The 26361-nt window shown below is 52.0% G+C and overlaps 1 protein-coding gene across 3 annotated transcripts in view; it reads left to right on the top strand.

Annotated features, from left to right (window-relative positions):
* The window catches only part of ELF2 (E74 like ETS transcription factor 2), a 583385-nt gene that overhangs the window by 536661 nt on the left and 20363 nt on the right, over window positions 1–26361 (top strand). For all 3 annotated transcript variants that reach the window (XM_086962169.1, XM_086962168.1, XM_086962170.1), the window contains one exon: window positions 25499–25691. In XM_086962169.1, the coding sequence (XP_086818295.1) occupies window positions 25499–25691 (193 nt within the window). The remainder of the gene's footprint in view (window positions 1–25498; window positions 25692–26361) is intronic.

The raw sequence follows: 26361 nt of genomic DNA, 5'->3' as shown, positions 1-26361 counted from the left end.
TTCCCCTACATGTAACGCCCCTAAATTTAGTATTTAAGGGCACTCTGAACCTTTCTTCTCCAGATCTCGATTTGAAAACCAGAAGATCAAGAAGACCTGCTGTGCAGCTGCTAACAAGAGGACAACACCAACTGACTTGGCCCCAGCCCTACAGGCCTGTTGATCCTTGAAGCCGCTCGTGCTAAATCCCGGCGTCTCCTGCGGACAGCAACCTTGAAAACCCCAGAGGATCTGCCTGCCTTAAACGTCTTAAAGACTGGGACTCCCATGAGCAGTGGTTCTGCTCACAGCAATACCCCTGATGCCAGCCAGGTACCGCAAATCCAGCCCACTCGGCACCCGCCAAATCCGGCCTGTGCCCAAGTAGACAAAGTCCCTGAGGACGTCCCCCCGGCGATAGTGACCTGAAATCCAGTGCCCAATGACCCTCCTCGACGACCCTGATGACGCCTTCAGACCCACAGCAGGAGACCCCTCCAACTGCGACCAGCAGAGGGTAAGGTTTCCAGAACTCAAAAGACACCCCTGCACCCGGCGCCCCCTGTTCCCAACTCCTGGGTGTCTACCTATCCTCCAAGATCCCAACTTACCCTTCGAAGTTTTGGTCGCTCTGGAAGAATCTCCTTCCCCGAGCCTGCAGTCTTTGTTCACCTTCCAAGATCTCCATTGATTAACATTGAGCACCTGATGGCTCAAAAGCACCCTGCACCCAGCCGCCCGAGTGGCCCTGGCAGTGCAACCTTTGTCCTAATCTACTTCCCCTTTTGCCCTGAACAAGTGACCAGGAGCCCAGCTCCCACAGCCGCGTGGCCTGCTAGCCAGCAGCCACCAACCACCAACCGCAGGCCCCCTGCCTAACATTTGGCCTAACTACCTCTGCATCCGGGTGCCCCTGTGCCGCTGAGGGTGTACCAACTTTACCTACCTGATCCTGGGAGACCCCTGAGTCTATGCCCATAACCTTAACTCTAATTCAAGTGGAAAATAACTCCTAGGCAATTACTAATCAATAGTGGAAACACGTAAATCGGGGAACGTTCAGGAAACAGAATTTATATAAAAGACCATTTGTTTTAAAGAAATCATTAAAAGACGTTGTTAAAATTTGTATCAATAATACAATTATTATGCAATACATATAATCATAAAACAATTCCTCAGACACAAAAATTCATAATAAAAAATTAATACAATAAAATAGTGGCAAAAATCTTGTAATTTTTATCAATATTGACGTGCGTATCGGCGTACTCGGCGCCTTCTTCAGGAGTAGCCACAAAATTACTTTCTATGTATTTTGTAGTTTGAGCCTAAGTTCAGGAAAAAGAGGCGTTCGAGGCATATGAGCGGCAGATAGTACACTGTGCATTAGATCGCCACCTGGTGTTGGGCCCGGATGATTGCAGGTTGTTGTCTTCTTGGAAGAAGTCTGTTAGTCCCGATAGGTGACTCCTCCCTTGGACAATACTGCGTATGGGCATCGGCTCCATCCTCAGATTGTTTTTTTCCGCCACTGGTTTCGGATGAAAGTTTCTCAGCTCCGGCCAGAAACTGTTTTTCTGCAACTTCGATGCGCAGAACTTCATAAAACCAATACGACTTGCTTTCGACATTGACGGTGGCTCCTTTCGACACCAAAGTTTCCATTCCTTCATCCAAGTGGGCATTTGGGCCTATCGACGCCGTGCCGCCTACACCATATGGAAAGGACTACGTTCCGCAAATGCCCGAAATGTCAAGCAAAGTTCCCACATAGCGACCACCACGAGGTTTGTAACCTCTGTCTGTCGCCAGACCACAACGAGTCGACCTGCACAGCCTGTGCCTCCTTCTGCTTGAAGGAAACCATCCGAGACAGGAAGGCCCGTCGACGCGAGATGAGATCAGCCCCAGCACCGGAAGACTTCTTCGACGACAAGGTTCCACTCGTTCCCGAAGAAAACTCGCCGGATCTCCTGATTGTCTCCGAGGCAGATGACTCAGACGACTCCATTCCATCGGGTCAGCGCGTGAGCACTACTGCCCCTGCCACACATACGCCCAAACAGAAGGCAAAGGTCAGCACTCTGCCTGCTGGGCCCAGTCGAGACCGATCATCTACTTCGAAAGTCCCCCCTTCAGGCTCGACTCAGAAGAAATCTTCCACGCCTTCCGGTGCCTCGATACCGACCAATAGTCTTCAGTCGGCTCCGAAAAAATGTCCTCCGCCTTCCGGTGCCTCATCACCGAGCAAGACTCCGTCGGCACGAAACCAAAAGAAGTGCCGTCACCGAAACCAAAACCTGTTTCGGTCCCGAAACCGAAACCAAAGGACGCACCGGCTCCGAAGCCGCACACAGTGCCGAAAACCACACAGCCTGATTCTGAGGCCTCCAAGCCCTCGGACATGCCTTCCAAGCCAAAAACAACGCCTTCTGGGTTGCCACTGGGTTCAAGCAAGCCGGGCTGAAGACGGCTGGAATGCCAGAAACCGGTCCTCGGAAGCTTGTTTCCGGTCCAGGGAAGACATGGCTTAGCAGTTCGGGCTGGACTGTTCCCATGAGGCACAGGGTCAGACTGATTTGCATATAGCCATGTCTGAACTGGGGTGGCAGAGTGGGCTAAAGAACGGTGATGAATTAAACCCAGGTCTTTTGACTGGGTGTGAGTGTTTGATTCAGATGCTCCGTCCATCACCGCCCCCTTTAGTACCTCCTCCACCACTATGGCACCTAAATCTGATCTTGTCCCAGCTCAAGAAGCATCCATTCGAACCTATACATAAACTGGACTTGAAATTCCTCTCTTGGAAGGTGACTCTTCTTCTAGCTTTGTCTTCAGCTAGAAGGGTCAGCAAGTTACCGGTACTCACTATTCAAGAGCCTTTTCTTCAATTCAAGAAGGAAACGCTTATACTACGACCCACCCCAAGTTCATCTCAAAGGTACCTTTGGATTTTCACTTAAATGAACCAGTAATACTTAAGTCTTTTTTTCCCTCAGCCTACGACTCCGGCTGAAAGATCTCTTCACTCGTTTGAACTTCAGACAACGTTGAATATCCATCGTCAGAGGACTGTGGATTTCAGAAAATCACCTCAGCTCTTTGAAGCTTATAGTGCTCCTCGTAAAGGATTCCCCCTTTTCAATCAATCAATCAATCAATCAAGAAATTTATATAGCGCGCTACTCACCCGGAGGGTCTCAAGGCGCTTGGGGGAGGGAGGTCTGCTACTGCTCGAACAGCCAGGCCTTGAGTTGCTTCCTGAAGGAGAGGTGGTCTTGGGTCTGACGGAGGTGGATGGGGAGGGAGTTCCATGTCTTGGCTGGCAGGTAGGAGAAGGATCTTCCTGCCACGGTGGCTCTTCGGATGCGTGGAACGGCGGCGAGGGCGTGGCTGGTCGAACAAAGCTGGCGGGTGGGAGTGTAGAAGGTCAGGCGGTTGATGAGATACCTGGGGTCCAGGTCGTGGAGGGCCTTGTGTGCGTGGGTGAGGAGTCGGAACGTGATTCTCTTGTTGACTAAGAGCCAGAGCAGGTGTCTGGAGATGTGGCTGTGACGGGGGATGTCCAGGATGAGTCATGCGGAGGCGTTCTGGATGCGTTGGAGTCTCTTCTGTAGTTTGGCTGTGGTTCCGGTGCAGAGGGTGTTTCCGTAGTCCAGACGGCTGGTGACGAGTGCCTGGGTGACCGTCTTCCTGGTTTCGGTGGGGATCCATCGGAAGATCTTCCGGAGCATGCGTAGGATGTTGAAGCACGAGGACGAGACTATGTTGACTTGTCTGGTCATCGAGAGTGAGGAGTCCAGGATGAAGCCCAGGTTGCGTGCGTGGTCCGTTGGTTTGGGTACGCTGCCCAGGGCAGGGGGCCACCAGGAGTCGTCCCAGGCGGAGGAAGATGGTCCCAGGATGAGGACTTCCGTCTTGTCTGAGTTGAGTTTCAAGCGGCTGTTCTTCATCCACTCGGCTACTTCTTTCATCCCTTCATGTAGGTTGGTTCTGGCGGTGGCTGGGTCGTTGGTGAGGGAGAGGATCAGCTGAGTGTCGTCGGCGTAGGAGATGATGTTGAGGTTGTGTTGGCGTGCGAGGGCCGCGAGGGGGCTCATGTAGATGTTGATGAGGGTGGGGCTGAGTGATGATCCTTGTGGTACGCCTCAGATGACTTCGGTGGCCTCTGATCTGAACGGGGGGAGGCGGACTCTCTGGGTTCAGAGCCTTCTCTTGGATTCGGATGTTGCTGAGGCGTTGTACTAGAGTGCGGTGACAGACAGTGTCGAACGCTGCGGAGAGGTCCAGGAGGATGAGGGCAGCTGTTTCCCCGTTGTCAAGCAGGGCTCGGATGTCGTCAGTGGCTGCGATGAGGGCGGTCTCGGTGCTGTGGTTGGCTCGGAAGCCGGACTGCGAGGGGTCGAGGGATCCGTTCGTCTCGAGGAAGGCGGCAAGCTGTTGGTTGCCGGTCTTCTCGATGACTTTAGCAGGAAACTGGAGGAGCGAGATGGGGCGGTAGTTCTTGAGGTCGGTGGGGTCTGCTGATGGTTTCTTCAGGAGGGCGCTGAGTTTGGCATGCTTCCAGCTCTCCGGGAAGGTGGCGTTGTTGAAGGAGCAGTTGATGACGTCTCGGAGTTGGGGTGCGATGATGGAGGCGGTTTTGTTGAAGACGTTGTGGGGGCATGGGTCGGTTGGTGATCCGGAGTGGATGGTGTTCATTGTGTGGATGGTGTCTTCGGTGCTGGCCGGGGTTCAGGCGCGGAGGGTGGTGGTGGGGGGCGTTGGTTGGGTGGTTGGGTGCGTCGGCTCTGAGCCGAAGCTGTTGTGTATGTCGGTGATCTTACTGTGGAAGAACGAGGCGAGTGAGTCGCTGAGTTCTTGCGAGGGGGTGATGTCGTTGGTTCCGGCGCTGGGGTTCGAGAGCTCTTTGACGATGTTTAAGAGTTTTTTTGCTGTTGTGTGCGTTGTTGTCTAGTCGTTCCTTGAATGCTGTCTTCTTGGTGTCGTGGATCAGCTGGTGGTGTTTGCGGGAGGCGTGCTTGAGGGCAGTCATGTTGTCTGTAGTCGGGTCTTTGCGCCAGGCTTTCTCGAGGGTGCGGCAGTTCTTCTTGGAGTTCATGAGATCGTCGTTGAACCAGGAAGCCTTCTTGCTGCCGGGTCTGCTGGGATGGTTTTTCAGGGGTGCGAGGTCATCAGCGCAGTTGGTGATCCACTGTGTGAGGTTGTGGGCTGCCTGGTTGGGGTCCGTTGAGCTGGCGGGGGGATTCAGGTTCAGGGATGTGGAGAGCTGGTCGGAGGTGATCTTGTTCCAGCTCCTGCGGGAACCTGTTGCGGGTGGTGGTGGGTCGTGGTCCTTCTGAAGCTGAAGTGGACGCAGCTGTGGTCTGTCCGGTGGAGTGGCTGAAGGAGACGTCCTTGCTGGAGGAGAAGACGGGGTCAAGCGTGTGTCCGGCGTAGATGGGTGGGGGTGTTCACCAGTTGCTTGAGTCCGAGGTTGGCGAGGTTGTCCAGCAGGGTGGTGGTGGTGCTGTCCTTGTTGTTCTCCAGGTGGAAGTTGAGGTCCCCTAGGAGGATGTAGTCAGCGGAGGAGAGGGCGTGCGGGCTGATGAAGTCTGCGATGTCTTCGCTGAATTGTGTGCGGGGTCCTGGGGGTCTGTAGATGAGGGTGCACCTGAGAGTGGTCTTGGGGTCGGTGTGTATCTGGAAGTGGAGATGTTCGGCAGCTGTGAGGGTGTTTTCTGAGTTGGTCGTGATGCGGATGGTGTTCTTGTGGACGATGGCGATGCCTCCTCCTGTCTGGTTGACACGGTCCCTCCGGGTGATCTTGTATCTGTCCGGGATAGCGATGGCGATGTCCGGCGCTGAAGAGGCGTTCATCCATGTTTCCGTGAGGAAGGCGACGTCCGGAGATGTGGTGTCGAGCAGGTTCCAGAGTTCCACGGCGTGTCTGTGGACGGAGCGGGTGTTGAGCAGGATGCACTTAAGGTGGTTGCTGCTGGTGCTCGGCTTGGCGGGTGCAGGAGAAGTTGCAGGATCGGCAGCGGAAGGGTCCGTGGGTGCGTCGCGGGGTGGCTCGATAGCATCCGGGGATCCGGCCGGTGTTGAGTGTGGCGGCGTCGTAAGTCCGGCAGGTGGGCTGGCATCTGTGAGGACCAGGGGTTCTGGCGCTGGGCGCGGTCCAGGCGCAGACGGGCTAGCCTTTGGCACACAAACGGCGCGCCCGCTACGCGTGAACGCTGCGCTTGCGTGAGGGCGTCATAAGAAGGGAGCCGGGAGAGAGGGTCCGCTGGGTGGCGGGAGCGGGGGGTCCAATCGGCTGGCGGGGGGCCGGGCCGCAGGGAGGCAGCGGCGGGAAAGTCGGGTGCGGGCGGCTCAGCGGCAGCTGGGTCGCCTGCAGCGAATCTAAGTCAACTCGCAGGAACAGGTAGCAGGAGGAGCGTGGGGGCGACCAGTCCTAGGCAAGGCTCAGTGGTCGCTCCCGAGGTGGAGGCAGTGGTCCCCTTAAGAAGGGAACCGGGCGGGAGGATCGCTGGGTGGCGGGAGCGGGGGGGTCCAATCGGCTGGCGGGGGGCGGAGCCGCAGAGAGGCAGCGGCGGGAAAGTCGGGTGCGGGCGGGCGGCTCAGCGGCGGCTGGGTCGCCTGCAGCAAAGCTAAGTCAACTCTCAGGAACAGGTAGCAGGAGGAGCGTGGGGGCGACCAGGCTTAGGCAAGGCTCAGTGGTTCCAAGCAGGGGATTGCGCGTTGGATTTCAAGTGCTATCAAATACTTACCGGTTACTTTAGTTCTCCAGTATTGGAAACTTTCATAGATTCACCTGCGACCCATCCTCCTTCCCTGGGAAAGCTCGACCTTCTGCATTTTATGGTTATATTGTGGCATTACGGCTAGGAAAATCTTGGGGTCTGAGGTTCTCTCAGGAAGGTTCTACAGGGTGAGTCTAATCTGGTTGGTTGTTGATTTTATTTGGCCTCTTTTACAAAAAGAGGTGGATATGTTACAAAACTAGGATGCCTAGTTTCTGATTTGTACTACTATTTTTAGGTCTTGCGTTTAGCATTGCAGTGCACAGCATTGCTCGCGCAGCTCCAGACCTCTTGTACGGGATTCAGAAAGCTGACCACACGCTTGTGCATGGGGTTTTGCTTTCGCTGGCTGCAATTGGCTTTAGCGTGCTTTAAAAAAAAAATACAGGAGGCAATTGGGCAAAGGCGGGTGCATGTACCGCCTTTGCTCCCCCCCACCCCCAGAACCTCTGTAATCATTGCTTTTTAATATTGCACAATGTAATAGTACTCGATGTATCGACCTCCGTAGGATGAGAGGCTGCGATCTCTTTACCAGGAATTGAAATACTAAACCTTATGTTGCACCTGTAGGTAAGCATCAACAGCTGAACTCAGCAAGCTGCTATACCCGTTCATATGTTGGTAATCCTCTTGCTATTTCTGCTATTTCTGAGGTATATGCAGGCAAATAAAAATTAAACAAAATCACAACTGCTGGTCAAAGCCAGACTGATAGGCTTCGCCGATTATTGTTGATCAAGTGAGTGAGTATCTGATAGGAGGCGAGGATGTCTGTGCGAGGCTTGGAATGCAGAGACTCCTTTGATGACATCACGGACCGAGGATAGTGCATCTAGCCTCACCCATCACGCGCTCCTGGTGCTGCGATATCACGTGTTGGTGCGTAGCCCGTGACATCGGAGCAGGAAGCACTGGAGCTGAACTTCCACGGAAGGGAGGTGGAGGAGTAGAACAAGAAGGGAAGCCGAAATGAGCACCCTGGGGAGGATAGGCTGCTTTGATACTGGTGCCTCTCTAGAAAACAATCAAATACACCCTGTCCAAAGGCCCCAACTCTGTGGCCTAATGCATAGCCAAGACCTTATTCCATAAGGCTCGTCTCATCCCCGAGACCCCGCACCACACACCATCACCTGCTTCAACAACACCATGCTCCTGACACCCCTCCTCCTCCAGTACCATCCCTTCTGCGCGCCTCCTCCTGTGCCATGTGACCCTCCCCATATCCCCACCTATCCAAATTCGCGCCCAACTCCCCGCTCGTTAAAACCTCTGTTGCCTTCCTAACTCCTCACAACTAGCCCCCTGTTAGTGGATCGAGCCCGACAAAACCTCCATCTTCTCTGAACGGCGAACAAATTGTATTGCTGTCCTCCTTGCGTGCCGCTGCAAGGTCCGCCAGGTGGCACAGGCGCACCCATCCGCTCCATGGAACTGCACATACTCTCTGCCCAACTTCTCAGGTCCCCTCGCTACGCTCTATGCCCTGCCACCTCCGAGGGTGACAGTGTGCTTTCGGCACCACCTGCATCCACAACCCTCGGCACTCCCCGCTTTCTCCACCGCAATACACCCCTCCCAGACCGCGCCCGACACTCATCCCCCCTAATCGCCCCCTTGTCTCCCGAGCACCTACAGAAACCGCAACCAGTCCAACCGGCCTCAGAAGGTTGAAAGACTGAGGGCACAAAAACCACACAACTCATGCACACGTCCCCTCCTGAAAGCACCCCCACTGCTGCCTCCCAACCGCGTCCAGGCCACAACCCTTCGCCACTGCCGCAAACGGTCCCTAGAGTTCAGACCGGCCCCCGGTGCAAGCCTGGGCAAACTGTTTTTCCTGCTCCAAGAACTCCACCTCCCGCTGTTGGGGGTCAGCTGAGAGTGCGGTGGGTGACCACACAAGAACCTGCGCTCACCCCCCTGCACTCGCCCTCTTGAGCGCCTGTGGTGCAGGCCCGCGCAGATGCAGGGCAGAGGCCAGGCGCCAACTGCCAAGTTTCTACATTGCCCATAAAATGCCTTGGATGGGAATGCACGCCCACACCCTCTGTTTTGGGCTCCAAACTGTTGCCTCGCAATCCTCCATGCGCTCTGATGCATGGTCCGAAAAGCACCCCACCGCGGAGCGGCATCCCACACCTACCTAACTGTCCCAACTCCTCCCGCATCCCACACCACCAAAACACATGTATTTGGCACTCTGCCGTGCCTGGTGGAGCAGCCCCCGCCCACCCCGTACCGACCAGATTTGCCGGGCCGCCCCATAGGCCCTAGGTCCTCCAAGTTCTCCTTACCTAAGCAATTCCTTTCCTCGGACTGCCCTTCCCTCCTTTCACCCTGTGACTTATCCCTACGCTGCCTCTTCCCTAGCTGCCTAAGATAGTGCCCGCCAGCCCCCTACTTCTCCCTCCCACCTTACTCCCGTCACGCTGCGACTTCACCAGAGACAAGGTACCCCAGCAATCTTTCACCGAAGAGGGGAGCTATACACTTCTGTTGAAAGCACCCTGCTGTCCAATGATGCACTGCACACTCCAAAACCACAAGCTCTCCACAAATCACGAAGCCAGTGCCCGTCCATCTCTGGCGACCAGCAGCAGTTCAAAGACTTCGCGCCTCCTGCCGCCCAAATGGGTGCAACATCCGACACCTCTGTGATCCTTGTCTTCACTGCCCGACCCCTGCCTGCCGGACAGCAGCACTCACCGCGTCTAAGACCTCACTCACAACCCCACCGAACATGTCACACCTAGTAAACCAAAACCTTGGCTGCTATGTCCATATCTTAAACTGTATTCTACTTATGTTTGTAACATTAAAGAAGTCCGTGTATTGTCTGAATGGCGATCCCCTTTCGCAAGCTCCACAGTGAGCCTCCAGCTGTCCGAGAAATAGTCTCCCTTTACAATGGTTACCCCTGCAACCAACCTTCCTGCACCCCTTCACGTGCCGTGTGACTTTCACACATTACCCACGATTACGAGGATCGTCCAAGTAAAAAAAATAGCAAAGAATGAAATATGCGAGGGGGTCGGAGCTTGCCAAAGCCGATGGCGGACGCTTGATCTCGCAGCTCCGCACCATCGCCAACTTAATCCGTTAATTATCCTGCCTACACAGGGCCTGAGGGGACGCAGAGGTGTGCTAACACTCCCGGAGACCTCCGCTGCCGGGTGCGAGAAGAACGGGGGCACTCCGAGCTGCAATGCCGCGTGCAGCAGGTGATTAAGTGCAGAGGCCCTGGGCCGCTCATCCCTGACCTTGATTTGACACGACGGCCGCAGTGCGTGCCTAGACGTGTGGCAGACCAGAGAGAAGAGTCGTAGCTGCCCTGTGGAGTAGCGGACTGCGCCACCACGACCTACGTAGCCCTACAGCTTGCAGAGGGAGCCCCCGTCGGACAGACTGCGGGCTCATACTTGACGCTGCACTCCAGGGCCCTGAGATCTGGGTTCTTGGAGACCCTGAGACCCCCACCTGGAACAGCGAAGACACGCGGTGGCCCAACTGCGCCGCCGGAACTGGCACGCACACATTTTTGATGTCCTCTGAGCCTGGCGGAGGACGGCGCAAAGCCCATAAAGCGGCTTCCGGGCGCACACTATTTGGGCTTCTGGGAGAGGGGCCATGGGAGTCCTGAGGCTTCAACATATTGGTGAGACTGCTTTGATTTGTCTGTTGTCGCTGCGCTTAGAGTACGCACACTGACTCAGACGCCGTATACAAATTGCAGACCGGCGCGGCTCATGCACCAGCAACAGTATGGAGCTCTTTGAGGGTAGGGCATGCCAATTTTGTAAATATGATATAGTAGCCAATAAATACCGTGACGGCTCACACTGGCATAATCTCCTCTGGTGTTGGGGGCGGGGCTTACGCAGGTACCGCCTGAAGTTGCGGCTGTTTCACCTGGCAACCTCGGCCCTAGCGCTGTGTGCACTGTTGGTCCCCTTCGGAGATTTTTTGAGTATACTTGGGAAGAATTGGGAGGGGAACGTTGACATGCTGGGCCAAGTTGGGGTTGGTCTGCTGTGGGAGGGGGATGGAGGAGTTCTGTGGGGATCACGAACAGTATTGTCATGTTTGGCGGAAGTTCGTTCTGTTACTTTAGGGGAACTGCTAAATCTGACTTTGCACACTATGACCATAGCTTACACACATAGAAGTATGCCTTCTTTTTATCCACTAATACGACTTAATGGCTGACACCACCACAGCCGGAGGGACAACACGCACACCAACACTAACAGCTATCACTTGGAATGTTCGTGGCTTGAATGACCATCGCAAGGTCCGGAAGGTCCTCAGCTACTTGCAGCGCCAGCACATAGATATAGCCCTACTCCAGGAGATGCATCTCCCTGCGCACAACCACATGCTTAGAAGCAGAGGATTGGAGGATTACATCTCTGCAGCGGGATTCACTACTAGTGCTAGAGGGGTTTTGATATGGGGTAACCCTAAGTCCAAGTTGCAGATCCAAACGCTGGAAACGGACCCAGATGGCAGATTTGTTATAGCTAGATATCACGGCCTTGCCGCGGACCTTACTTATGGCCCCAACTTTGACTCGCCAGAATTCTACAAGACTCTTGCTGCCAAGATCAAACGACTTGACCAAAGGAGCTTGCTATTGTGTGTGTGTGGGGGGGGACACTTCAACCTCACTATGAACCCAACCTTGGACAGATCAACTGGCCCTCCCCGCAGACCCGCTGCTGCTTTGGAGCTGCAGAGCACGATCACCTGCCTGGACTTGGGAGATGTATGGGGGTCTAGAAATCAGCAACAGGGAGGATACACGCACTACTCTGCATACCATAATGTCCACACTAGGATAGACTATTTGCTTGCCTCCTCCTCCCTCTTGGACCGAGTGAGAGACTGCAGGGTATTGCCCAGAACCCTATCTGATCACTCACTTGTACTGATGGAACTTCACATCCCAGGCAAAATCATACCGCCTTTCACATGGAGGTTCCCGCCTAACTCTCTTCTGGACCTAGTGTTTAGGGGAGAGTTGGCTGAAGCCATATACATGTTTTTTGAACAGTACTAAGGCTCGGTTGAGAGCTTCCAAGTAGTTTGGGAGGCCTTCAAGGTCTATATCAGAGGAGTCGCGATGTCAAAGCACTCAGGCATACTTAACACCTTAGCAGCTATGGAACGTCCAGCTCCAGTGCTGAACGGTTCGAGGCATGTGGGCTGCTGAATTCATATCTGTGCATAGTCCGCCACCTAGTGTTGGGTCCGGATGATTGCACATTGTTGTCCTGGAAGAGTCTTCGAAGTATCACGAGATAGGTGGCTCCTCCCCTGGACTACAGTGCGCATGGGCATCGCCTCCATCCCCAGATTGTTTTTTTCCGCCATAGGGTTCGGATGTGTTTTCGGTTCCCTCCTTCGGAACCGATAGTTGTTCGATTTTACTTGAGACCAAAAGGTCTTTAGGCTGGGCGTCGGTATAGTTGCGTTCGGGTTCTCTTACTGACTCTCAGCTCCAATATCCTACTGCCCTTCCACGTGCTTCGACGCGGACGGGCCTACACTACCGTATTTGCGATGGAGCGGACTCCATTCAAGAAGTGTCCGCTATGTCACTCGAAATATTCGCACCTCGACGTGCACCCTGTGTGCAACACATGCTTGTCACCGGATCACCGTGAAGACACCTGCATGGCGTGTTCAAAGTTTAGGAGTAAGAAAACTTTGAAGATTCGCCGGGCCAATCGACTCCAGGCACAGTTGTCGGCTTCGGCACCCCCACCTGATGACATCTTTCAGGAGTCGATCGAGGAGGAGGCCGGCGTACAAGAGTCGGACTCTGGCCCCGCGTCCGAGGAAGAGGCCTACGACGCGGACGAAGAGGCCTGCGACGAAGTCTCCGGTGAGGTAGGGGACGACGAACTGATTTGTGCCGCGATGGGAGATAGCTCAGAGGAAGAGCATCCCCAAACGGACTCCGGGGTTTCCCCCCGTCATACGGCCCAGGTTGAGGGATCGCCTTCGGGCCTTACCCGAGATCTTACTATAAGTCCTACGTCCCCGCCTCCGGGCCCGGTCACGGACATTTCTGACAAGAAACCGAAAGTGAAGCCAACCGGTCCCGCACCCTCGGATGCGAAACCGAAACCGAAACTGGCGTTGGTAAAGAAGGTTCTGGAGGCGTCAACTTCCACGAAACCCAAAATGGCCGACTCGAAGAGCCACGCCAAGATGGCCGACCACAAAAGCCGCGCCAAAATGGCCGACCCGAAGTCCTCTGGGTCGGCACCGAAGGTGAAGACTTCCGACGCGGCTGCGTCGGCGCCGAGAGGGGTCGCGGACCCGAAGACGGCTTCGAAGAAGCGTCACGCCGACGGTGCGACAGGCCAGGGGGCGTCGGCACCGAAGAAGAGGCCTGCCGGCGACCGGGCTCTCGGAGACGAAGAGTCGCTCGAGACGGTTCAGCCCTCGGCATCCCTTACTAAGAAGGTGGGAGAATCCTTGAAGCGGATCCAACAGTACACTGTGGTTCCCAGCCAGGACACTGTCGTGCCTAGGCCCACGCCGAAGCCTGCCAAGGAACAAACGCCCATCCGTTTTACCCTTCCTCCCAAGTCGGCGCCGAAGGCCTTCGCGCCTAAGCAGAGCGGACATTCTCAGGAAGTATTGACGCCGAAAGCTGCCTTGGTGGTATCGAAGCTTCGGCTCCAACCGCTCGCGGTGGAGGAACGTCGAGAGGTGACAATCGACGCCAACACCGGAAAATTGTCGCTCCTCAAACGAAAGATTACGTCGGAGCCGCCATTGGAACCTTTTAGGATTCCACTTAAGAGCAAAAAGTACTCTGCGGACTCTTCGGCTCTGATGGAACCTCTGTCCCCACAAGCCATGGAACGCTCGCCGGCCCATTCCCCAGTGCCTGAGGTGGACGAGGAGGACGACGAGTACAACTATCCTGCGTACTCGGATCCGGACGAGGAGCAGGTGCCCTGGACGGCAGGAGGCGACACGGACGACCTGCAGTCAGGTCAGGACACTCAACTTTTCGCCACTAAGACGTCCCCGACGGAGGACTCGGCGGCGTTTAATGCATTAATAGAGAGAGCTGCAGCGAACCATGACGTCGAACTGCACTCAGACCCTGTGGATGCGGACTTCTTGGTCGACACCTTCTCGGTAGCCGAAAAGCAAGTCAAGACGCTACCTATGCTCAAAGGGGTGCTGAAGCATGCACAGGAGGTATTCAAGGAGCCCACCCGGGCGCGGGTGGTCAATCCTCGCATCGACAGGAAGTATAAGGCGGCGCCCACGGATCCCACGTATATTAAGGGACATTTGCCATTGGACTCCCTGGTGGTGTCCAACGCTCGTAAGAGGGCGAATTCGCAGACTACTGGTGATGCTCCTCCCCCAGACAAAGAGTCAAAGATCTTTGAGGCATCAGGCAAACGCATTGCTGCACAGGCAGCAAACATCTGGAGGATTTCTAACACCCAAGCCCTGCATGCACGTTATGATAGGGCCCATTATGACACATTAGAGGCCATCCTACAACACTTGCCTGACCAATACAAGGAGGCGGGGGAGATGCTCATTCAGGAGGGTAAACTCATTACTAATGCATCCATCAAATGTGCCCTAGATGTAGCAGACACTGCCTCCAGGGCTATCAATACAAGCGTGTTACTCAGACGCCATGCCTGGCTTCGAATTTCTGGGTTCAAGCCCGACATACAAACCACATTACTGGGTCAGACGGTGAATCCTGACCATCTGTTCGGCCCTGAGGTGGATGCCTCCCTAGAGAAAATGAAGAAAGATACCGAAACGGCCAAGTCTATGGGGGCTTTACAAAGTCAGCAGTTTCGGGGTGGTTCTTTTCGCCGCTCCAATTCAAGAGGCACCTCAAGAGGCCAGGCATCCCAGTCCACGCAATACTACAAGGGTAACACCCAGTCCTCGTATAACAACAACAAGGGCAGGGGTGGCTACAGAGGCAATAATATCAAGGGCAGAGGACGTGGTAACAATGCCTCCAGGTCCACCGCCTCCAACAAGCAGTGACGTCTTGTCACTTCCCCCCGATCACACAACACCTGTCGGGGGGAGACTACAGCAGTTCCTGCCGGCGTGGAGGTCCATCACCACGGACAGGTGGGTGAGGTCTCTTATCCAGTACGGGTACTGTCTAGAACTTACGTCCATTCCACCGGACATACCGCCAAGAGGCCGTGCTATGTCCGACGAGCACTTGACCTTGTTGCAGCAAGAAGTACTAATCATGCTGCAAAAAGGGGCGATAGAGCTCGTTCCATTGCAAGAACGGGGAACAGGGGTTTACTCCCTGTATTTTCTAATTCCCAAAAAGGACGGATCACTCAGGCCGATCCTGGACCTCAGGCCCCTGAACTGGTACATCAACTCAGAGCACTTCCATATGCTCACATTGCAGCAGGTGCTTCCCCTGTTTCAACGGGGGGACTTCCTAGCAACGCTGGATCTGAAGGATGCCTATTTCCATATTCCCCTGCATCCTTCACACAGGAAGTATCTCAGATTCAAGATCTTAGACCAGCATTACCAGTTCAGAGTCCTGCCGTTCGGGGTCACCACGGCACCAAGAGTTTTCACCAAATGCCTAGCGACTGTAGCAGCGCATCTCCGTCGCCAGCACGTCCATGTCTTTCCATACCTAGACGACTGGCTTATTCAGGCAAAGACGGAACAGCAGTGCGTAGACCACGTGTCACGCACCATTCACCTCCTGCACGATCTGGGATTCTCTCTGAACTACCCAAAGTCCCATCTCCAGCCCGCCCACGTGCGACAGTATCTGGGCGCGACAATCAACACTCTGGCGGCCACTGCGCAGCCGAGTTCAGTGAGAATCGCCGGTATCCAGGCGCTGATCCAACGATTCAGACCCCAGACCTCGCTTCCGGCGAGGGTGTTCATGCAGCTGATAGGCATGATGGCCTCCTGCATCTCCATTGTCCCGCACGCGAGACTACATATGCGTCCGCTTCAGGAGTGCTTGGCACGTCAGTGGACTCAGGCTCATGGGCAACTGACAGACCTAGTGTTGGTGAGCGGTCGGGCTTACAACTCTCTGCATTGGTGGAATCCACAAAACCTTTGCAAGGGCCGACCATTCCAAGAGCCTGTCCCACAGATCATCCTGACAACGGACGCCTCTCTCCAGGGATGGGGAGCGCATGTACTCCATTACACAGTGCAGGGGCTATGGACACTTCAGCAAAGGAAGATGCACATCAATGTGTTGGAACTGATGGCAGTCTTCATGGCCTTAAAGGCGTTCAAAGTACATCTGTGCAACAAGGTCGTGTTGATCCGGACGGACAACATGACGGCCATGTACTACATCCAGAAGCAAGGGGGAACACACTCTCCACAGCTGTCTCATCTGGCTCAGAGCATGTGGAAGTGGGCCATTCAGAGGAACATCTTCCTCATGGCAGAACATCTCCCGGGCAAGGACAACCAAATGGCGGATCTGCTCAGCAGACACAGCCATCAGATGCACGAGTGGGAGTTACATCCATCAGTACTCCAACCGTACTTCCAAAGGTGGGGTCATCCAGAGATAGACCTGTTCGCCACAAAGGAGAACGCAAAATGCCAAAGCTTCGCCGCCAGGTTCCCACACCCCCAATCACAGGGCAATGCGATGTGGATGAACTGGTCAGGCAGATTTGCGTACGCTTTTCCCCCAGCGCCTCTGATTCCGCTGGTGGCACGCAAGCTCAGGCAGCACTCGATGACTCTCATCCTGGTTGCTCCAACGTGGGCTCGCCAACCGTGGTACACCACGTTTCTGGAACTCTCCGTGGTACCGCATCAAAGGCTTCATCTCACTCCCAGCCTTCTGACGCAGAGCCATGGCGACATTCAGCACCCAGATCCGCAACAGCTCAACCTGGCGATCTGGCTCCTGAAGTCCTAGAGTTTGGCTACCTCAATCTTCCTCCCGATTGCATGGACATCATTCGGGAGGCAAGGAAGCCCACTACTAGAGCTTGTTACGCGGCTAAATGGAAGAGATTTGTCATCTACTGTGTGGACCACAGCATTGACCCGCTAGATGCTTCCATTCAGAACATCATATGTTAACTTTTTCATCTGTATCGATGTAATCTAGCGTACTCTTCCATCCGCATTCACCTGTCTGCTATGGCAGCATACCTCCAGAATAGGCAGCACCTGTCTCTCTTTAAGGTCCCTGCTATCAAGGCTTTTCTGGAAGGACTCAAAAGGGTCATTCCACCAAGGACTCCACCAGCTCCAGAATGGAACCTCAATGTGGTTCTTACAAGGCTGATGGGTCCTCCCTTTGAGCCACTGCACTCTTGTGAGCTCCAGTTTTTGACTTGGAAGGTTGCGTTCTTAGTAGCAATTACATCGCTACGGAGGGTAAGCGAGCTGCAGGCGCTCACCATCCAAGAACCTTTCTTCCAGGTACATGCTAACAGGGTGGTGCTCCGCACTAACCCTAAGTTCTTACCAAAAGTGGTCTCACATTTTCACATAAACCAAACCATTGAATTGCCGGTGTTTTTCCAAAACCCAGAGACGCTGGCGGAGCGGATGCTCCACACTCTCGATGTGAAGAGGGCCTTGATGTATTATGTGGATAGGACAAAAGATTTCCGCAAAACCAAACAACTTTTTGTTGCTTTTGCCACTCAACACAAGGGAAACGCAATCTCCAAAGCAGGAATAGCTAGATGGATAGTAAAGTGCATTCAGATCTGCTACGCTAAAGCAAAGCGCACTCTCACTATACCACCGAGGGCCCACTCCACTAGGAAGTTGGGGGCCTCTATGGCGTTCTTAGGTAACATTCCCTTAGAAGACATCTGTAGAGCAGCCACATGGTCTACCACTCATACTTTCACCAAGCACTACTGTGTAGACGTGCATTCAAAACAACAGGCAGCTGTTGGTCAGGCTGTTCTAAAAACGCTTTTTCAGACTGCTGCAGCTGGCACGGGCGGCCGCCGCTAATGGAGGGACTGCTATGTATTCTATGCACAGATATGAATTCAGCAGCCCACATGCCTCGAACTGCAAATGCTACTTACCAGTATGCATCTGTTCTTGGCATGTAGGGCTGCTGACATTCATATCGCCCGCCCTCCTCCCCGGCGCCTGTCGCAGCTGCAGTATGTATTCATATACAAACATATGCTCATAGCATGGTCATCACTCACTTCTTCACTCCATCTCTGCCTATGGCTCAAAACAATCTGGGGATGGAGGCGATGCCCATGCGCACTGTAGTCCAGGGGAGGAGCCACCTATCTCGTGATACTTCGAAGACTCTTCCAGGACAACAATGTGCAATCATCCGGACCCAACACTAGGTGGCGGACTATGCACAGATATGAATGTCAGCAGCCCTACATGCCAAGAACAGATGCATACTGGTAAGTAGCATTTGCATTCCATTGCGCAGGTGCAGTTGGAACGGCCGACAGCAGCACTCCCGAGGTAGTGGTGCAGTCGGCCGTTGGAATAGGCGCAGCCCTTAAGGTGTTAAAGCTATCAGGCGGAGATTGGCGGACCTTGAGAAAAAACGAGGGGAATTGGAGCGTAGACAGCGCTGCCTCGCAGATGACACTGTAAGCGCGGAAATTAGGACCCTACTGGCGGAGTACCATGAGGAAGCGGACAGGAAGGTCAAACACATGAGCAAATACTCCACACCTCGGATATATGGAGAGGGGGAGAGGCCGAGCGCAGTGCTGGCCAACCTTATGAACTGAACACGGCGGCGCCAACACATCCCTATGGTGAATACCGCTGCGGGAGTGCCGACTACAGATGTTAGAGAAATAGCTGAGACTTTTAAAAATTACTACTCGGATCTGTACTCCTCTAAAGTCGGCGATATGGAAGAGGAAATTGTTGACTACTTAAGTCATATAGACATCCCCACACTGGCCAACTCTGATAGGGAATTTCTTATGCACCCAATAGAAAGGGATGATATTCTAGACGCTCTGGCTAGTATGAAATCGGGCAGCGCCCTGGGAGCTGACGGCCTCACGGCAGGCTTCTACAAAACCTTCAAGGACCAACTGCTCCCACACCTCTCGACCCTCTTTGACGACATATGTGTAGAGGGCAGCATGCCACATTCTATGAGGGAGGCTCTCTTGGTAACTATATTGAAGCCGGGAAAGCCACATGAGTGCAGCTCATACAGACCCCTGTCGCTGCTCAATGTCGATACCAAACTATTTGCCAAGGTTTTAGCCACTCGATTGGCCCTGCTTGTGGAAGGACTGGTAGCCCCGGACCAGGCGGGGTTTGTCCCTGGCAGGAACCTAGTCTACAACATACGCACGGTCCTGGGAGTGATCCAACATGTTAGACCAGATAGAAAGGCACTGGCTGTCTTCCTCGATATGGAGAAAGCCTTTGATTCTGTAGAGTGGCCGTATAGTACTGCAGCGTATGGGCCTGGGACAACCATTTCTACAAATGTTGGGGGCGCTGTACCACGAACCGAATGCAAGGCTCCGAATGGGAGACCTGGTCACGGACCCCTTCCCTATTGGCAGAGGGACTAGGCAAGGATGCCCCCTCTCGCCCCTCCTATATGCCCTAGTGGCTGAAGCGCTGGCATGCGCTCTGCGGGAATACCACAGAAACGTGGGCATAGGCTTCCCGGGCTACAGGATTATAGTATCGATGTATGAAGATGACACCTTGTAGTACGTCCTAGACCCTGATAACAACTTATCGTCAGTACTTAGGGAGGTGGTTGGTCCGCTTTGGGGCGCTCTCTGGTCTACGGGTCAACTGGACCAAGTCGCTAGCTTTTCCGCTTACACCGCTCACGCAGCAAGCGCCAATGGAATACCCCCTCCAATGGACCACGGATACGGTCCGCTATTTAGGGATACATCTGCACACAGACGCGGAAATCCTCTTTAGAGCCAACTATGGCACTGCGGTCAGTAAGCTAGAAGACGACGTGCTTAATAGGAGCAACCTTCCTCTGTCCCAATTGGGACGTATATCTATAATGAAAATGGTTGTGCTCCCCAGGTTCTTGCTCTTGTTCATTACCTTACCAATTGTCCTCCCCAAATCATTTTTTATACGACTGCAACAACAGATGACAAGGCTAGCTTGGGCGGGCGGACAGCCTCGCATCCGATGGTCGACACTCACTATGCTGTACTCAATGGGCGGGCTTGGAGCCCCGGACTTGGAGGCATACTACAGAGTAGCACAGGCGTCACATTTACACACTTGGCTGCATGGAGACAGAAACATACCTCATGTTCGCATGGAGACCATCTTTGCACAACCGGACACACTCCAGCACACTATCTTCCGATCACTGGATCGTAGAACGGGCGTACTGGACTCTTTAACAGCCACTAATCATGCATGGCACAGCCTATTGCAGATGCGGCGTGGTGCGTTGCTGTACTCACCTGTGATGCCAGTCGACTGGGTCAGGTGGCTGCCGCCGCTCACGGACAAGGGAGTGATTGGCACCTTGCACACACTTGAACATAAACACAGCGGGCGATTTGTTCGCTGACAGAGTAGTAAAAACGTGGGAACAGGCGCTGGGTGCCAGCGACACGCCCCCGCTACTGACGCGTTTTCAGTTCCACAGGGTGCACAGCGCTTTAGGCGACTTGCTGGGTGGAGACATGGCGGAGCCCCCTGAGGTCTCTGAGCTTACACATGTAATCAAAACCGCATCGCCTAGGGGGCTGCTGTCCAGTCTATACAAGCTCAAACAGACGACCACGTGGTACCCATACACTAAGGCACGACTAGCGTGGCAGACAGACTTCGACATGGTATTAGAAGATGACACATGGTGCTACTGCTGTACTGTAACTAAGAAGGTTTCACTCAATGGCAGACCTAGACTAGTCCATTTCAAGTTCTTAAACCGAGTGTATTACACCCCCGCACGACTCTGCAGATACGGTTTGAGGGACTCTGCACACTGCGAGAGGTGTAACGCCCCAGAGGCTGATTTTTTTCATCTTGCCTGGCAGTGCCCGGTTGTTTGGGGCTTCTGGGAGAAGGTATTTGCTGAAATAAGCGAACTAACGGAGGTTGAGACCACTCCTGATCGTGGCTCTGTTAGGGTACACTAGAAAGCAACCAAGAGCGGTTAGACTGGTTGACATGGGCCTGTTGATGGCCCGTCGAGTGCTGGCTTGCTGCTGGATGAGAGGCCCACTGCCAACACCAAAACGATGGGCGCAGGACATGCTCTTTTGCTGTACACAGTCTGAAAAGTATAGCGAACTGCAGCCCCCACCAGCAGGCAAAAAATTTCTGGAGCTTATACCACACGTATTTGACGAACAAAATTGACACCACTGGACCATCAACAACACAGGGTACGGGGCGATGAGCTGTAAGGAGAGACTTGGACAGACCTCGCAGTTAGTTTTATGTCGCGGTTCCGAACCTGTCACAGAGTCTTTTATTAGCAGTGAGATGAGTGAATGTGGTGAAAGGCCGCCTGCCCTGCTACGGGTTGTTGGCTAAACAGCTATGTATACTTTTATCAAACAGGCGTTACGAAACTATGTGTACAACGGTTGTCGGCGGAGTCAGATGGCGGGAGGGGGTTTTTTGAGGGGGACTGTGGTTGCAGATTGTTGTTCTTCCAATTGAAATGCAATAAAGAAATTTAATTTTTAAAAAATGAAATATGTTTAAAAAAAAAAAATCGAAGTGCGAAGGGGGTGTCTGAGCAATTAATGAGACTGGATACAGGGCCAATCGACTATTAACTTGAGAGGATCTGGTCCGTCGGCTAGACTACCGACTTTGGTGCTAGAAACCAGGGTTCGAGCCTCGGGGTCGCGACCTGTGATTCTGGGCAAATCACTTCATCTCCCCGTGCCTGAATGGGTAATGTAAATACGGTGCTCTTGTAAAGCTCTCCAATACTTTTGGGTCGAGTTTGCGCTATATAAATATGCAACAAAAAAAAGCATTTGCAATGCAATAGGTCTCGCATTACTGAATGTTTGAGCTATTGGTGTTGCATTATTATTAGCAATGCATATAGCTCAAACTTTAATAATGCGAGACCTATTGCATTGCAAATGCTTGTTATATATACCGGGGACTCCCATCTCGACCACAGGGAATGGTTCAAGCATGTGAATCTATGAAAGTTTCCAATATTGGAGAACTAAAGTTACAAGTAAGTAACTTGTTTGCTTCCCTGGACTTTGGACGTGAAGCATCGGTTTTCACAAAAAATTATATTATTTCTTGAGTGTTAGATGCATTTAACAATGCCTTGGTTTCTGTGACAAAAAATGTGCATGGATATAAAAATGTATTTATGTAACTGGGCAGAAGTAGAATCCTTCTACACTTTGCGTCTCTATGATTTTCCACCAGTGATCTTTTTTCACTCTTCTCCAACTATTCAACCTTTTTTTTTCCTCTCGATTATAGGGCAGCTCTTAAGAACACACTAAAGTTTTATGGTTTTAACCTGATTATACAGGCATTATGCAGATGGTACACATTATTTTTGCTATATTTTTCTTTTGTATTAGGGTGTTTTTTCTTCATTTTTAGGTCGAGCAGACCTACTCTCAATGCGTGAGCATTGAGAGTGTCTGCTTCAGACCTAATGTGGCCCGTATTTAGGAATGTGGACACGACTCAGACTCGCGCTTTTGCAGTCTCAGTTTTGACCGCAGGAGCGCGCGTCTGAGCCGCGCTTGCGCAGAGTAACTCACAGCCCCTGCTCACACACAGACACAGCCAGCCCCCACCCCTCTGCATGCACGCACGCACACACACACAGGCGCGCGCGCACACACACACACACACACACACACACACATACACACGCAGAGCCCCACTCACCGGGGCTTCTACTCCGCAGGAGTCTTCCGGGGAGACAACGTGCCCAGTCAGGTCCCGCTCCGGGGCTGCTCACTCCGACGTCAACAGGCACAGGGACACCGGCACTCCGCTCCTTGGCTTCCCGGGCGGACGCCGGCTGCACGCAGGGCTCTCCTCTCTCTGCACCGGAGCCATGCGCCAGCCACTGCAACCTGCCTCCTGGGAAGCTCCGGCCCCGCCCCCGTCCCAACAAAGGTTGCCTGGCTTCCTGTTGAAGCCGGGCTGCGGCGGTGAGTTTGCTTGTTGTTTCAAGCAGCGCAGTAGGTCAGTTCCAGGTGGGGTATTGAAGGTGGAGGTCCTGCCATATGTAATGTTAATAAATCCTTCTAAATCTGTAGAGGTGTGCTCATTTAGAAGGCTATGATGTTGACATCTGACCTCCTCCATAGCTGCATGAAAGAACAAGATAACATTGCGTACGTTACTTTAGACTTTACATGCACTCCGTTTGTTGCGTCAATGGGAACCCCTGTGACTCAGTTTGTCTCTTCTGGTGTTTTCGTGAGAACAGATGTGATTCAGTTGGTTATGTTTGTGGGCACAGATGCCACTCAGTTTGTTGTGTCCATGGGCACATATGTGGCTCAGTTTGTTGTGTCCGTGGGGTCATTGAGTCCATTGGCACATATGTGGTCTCATTGAAGAGTTGGGTGCTGGCAGTGGCGAGGTCCCGCCGCCGTCCCGCGACTGCCGCATTGTAGGAGGAGGGAGGGGGGTGTTGCCGCCATGAGACGGCAGGTAAGCGCGGGCCGCCCAAAGAGGTGGCATGATAAATCTAACTTTAGTGCCGCGCCAACCTTGCCCCACGCTACAACGCCTTGATAAATGTACCCCCGGATATGACTTTACCTCGATCGGAGAGTGGGCGAGGAGAGCAGGACGTCCACGGCCACACAGGTCAGTGGGGGATTGTTTTGGGTGGCAAGTAGAGGAGGAAGTGTTTCAATTATGGGGTTGTAAATGTCCGACGTGCTCGGATTTCCAGTTGCAAGTCTGTGCCGTCCTACCCCCCTCCACCACCTCCACCACCTCTGCTCTGGAATTCACGGAATGTCGCAGGATCCTGGTAGTGTAAAGACTGACTGCTATTTTAGGGCTGCTGAAGGGGGCCGTCCCATCCGTAATTCCACCCGGGAAGCAAGCCCTGCCACACCTTTTCTGTACTAGAAGCTGTGCACTGCACAGCCCTGCGAGCACCGTGTACACAGTCAGGGTCTTTGGAAGTATGCGGCACGGGCGGATCAAATAATGCAGCAGGAGTTCTTAATGTATGCGGCAGGAACATGCGAATAACGCGATACCTTTTGAAGCAGTATTACTTCTCTTTTGTCGTTTCCTTTTTTACACGTTACCACTGTATGAGCAAAGGTTACGCCTCACATTGAACGCCTAAATTCAGCCATCAGAAACTGAAGGTGGCCTGCCACTGTGCTGCATCACGCGCAGTAGCAATTTTAGTCGCTTTTGATCTTTTTGAATCGGAAACATGTTTTGGTTAACATCTGCAAATTATGCTGATTATATTGGATTATGTGGTAAATGCGGCAAATCCATTATGATGCAGAAAATAAAGTGAACTGCATGATTCCACTGGCCCTGCATATAGTGTAATGTAAGCAGACGTGCTGTGCATGATCTTGCGTGTCTCAAGTGTGTTGAACTTAATTTACATATTATAGACTCTGTTTATTCGGCTCGCACCATTAACTTGATTTTCTCTATTCTTAAAAATAAAGTCAAGTACAACAACAAGGTTATGGATGGAATGCTTAAATTTAATCTCCGCCTCTGCCAATCACTCGGGCCGAATCCCAGTCCATGTTTTTTTGCCCATTGCACCACTTTGTTTTGGACCCTGCCATATGTAAATTTGTCTTGACCGTGCTCCACTAGGAACTGATTAGCCCGAGCTGCCAGGCCAGGTCCTCCCTTAATTGGAACACGACCAACATAGGACACTGGTTCAAATATGGTCTCTCAATGTTTCAAGCTTTATTACAAATGTCACAAAAAGATGTTAATATTTCACTTCTGTTCTTGGATTTTCGTCAATAAAATACACTGAACATGATCTTCACAAAAGTTATTTACAAAAGTTTAAGCTATTGCCATTTATAAATTACAATCACTTTTATTTTAGTATTAATTATTTAAAAAAATTAAAAGCCATTGTTATTTGTAATATCAATACATCCAAGTCACGTAAATACAAAACATGTTGCATTACAAATGCTATAGGTGTCATATTTGCGAAAGTTATAACTATTGGCATTGTAAATGACAAAGCTATTAATTTAGCTATTTTCAAAAACAACACATTAATGAAAAAATAGTCATTTACAAGACCAATAGCTCAAACTTTCCTAATGCGAGACCTATTGCATTGCAAATGCTTGTTTAAAATATTGTAACTGATTGACTGTTCACCTTCCACTGTCCTTTTTTTCAATGGTTTTGGTGCTTCTTGTACCATTAGTCTGCCCTCTACTTGCATGAAAACAGTTTGTCTATTTCACACAGAATTTTTGCAGCTTAGGTCCAAGAATATTTAGAATGTTTATGACTGCTTTGAAACCCATGTATTTAAATTTAATGCACTCTTTATACAATTATCTTGAAAGGTAATGTACTATAACTCTTTTCAATTTTGTGTTCAAATAGTGTCATTATCACAATATAGCGAATTGTCTTAAAAAGTGACATTGCAGAATAGAGCAACAGCTTACTATTCAAGCATATTTTTTTCTATTTTGTTTACTTATGTGCCATGCAATCCTATTTTTTCTCTTTATTTGTAGGAAACACAACCTATTTGTGGGAGTTCCTGTTAGATCTTCTTCAAGACAAAAATACTTGCCCTCGTTACATCAAATGGACTCAAAGAGAGAAAGGAATCTTCAAACTCGTGGACTCAAAAGCAGTATCAAAATTGTGGGGGAAGCATAAGAATAAACCGGATATGAACTATGAGACAATGGGCCGAGCTCTAAGGTATGGTAATTAAACAGTGTAACAAAGTTTATTTTCTCACTAAACCCAGCAAACCCATAGGAAAGGTAATTTTTTTAATGCTTGAATGAAGGAAAATAATGTAGTTCAAACATACTCGGCTAAACTCATGGGTAACAGGATGTGAGGGTAAAGGCATTTTTCTAGGGCTTTGGTTTCAGATACCGCACATGGTACCTTGCAGAAATCCATATGCCATTGCAATGACTTTCTAGTTAAGGCCTGTACTTTTAGATTGCTTTCTACGTATCAGTCCTACAAAATGGGCTGTTTTTTTTATATCAAGTACTTAACTGAAATTGTATGGTAGTGGTTGCTATTGCCATGGTAGCATACCCAAGGTATATGTCTCTGGTAATTATGCAGATGAGACCCAAAGTGTTTTCTCCCAGCAGTCTTTTTTTATTTTTATAAGTTATGTCCGTATTGAATCAAGACGTTCTCTCTTCACCCTCTTTCAGATGTTGATCAAGTCTTAGCAAACATTTTTCTATTGGCTGCTTTATATACTTTTTCATAAAGAGGAGTAGCCTTTAGAGCTGATGTTCATTGAGAAGTCAAATTGGCTATTTCCACATACTAGCTTTCCAAGTACCTACCACTCTCTTAAACTGAAGAAAGACATCCTTTGTCACTTGCCAGGAAGAAGCAA

The sequence above is a fragment of the Lissotriton vulgaris genome, chromosome 3_1, assembly GCF_964263255.1.
Source record: "Lissotriton vulgaris chromosome 3_1, aLisVul1.2, whole genome shotgun sequence".
NCBI lineage: Eukaryota > Metazoa > Chordata > Amphibia > Caudata > Salamandridae > Lissotriton > Lissotriton vulgaris.
The sequence above is the reverse complement of the archived record's forward strand: the minus strand, read 5'-3'. Positions and strand labels throughout refer to the sequence as shown.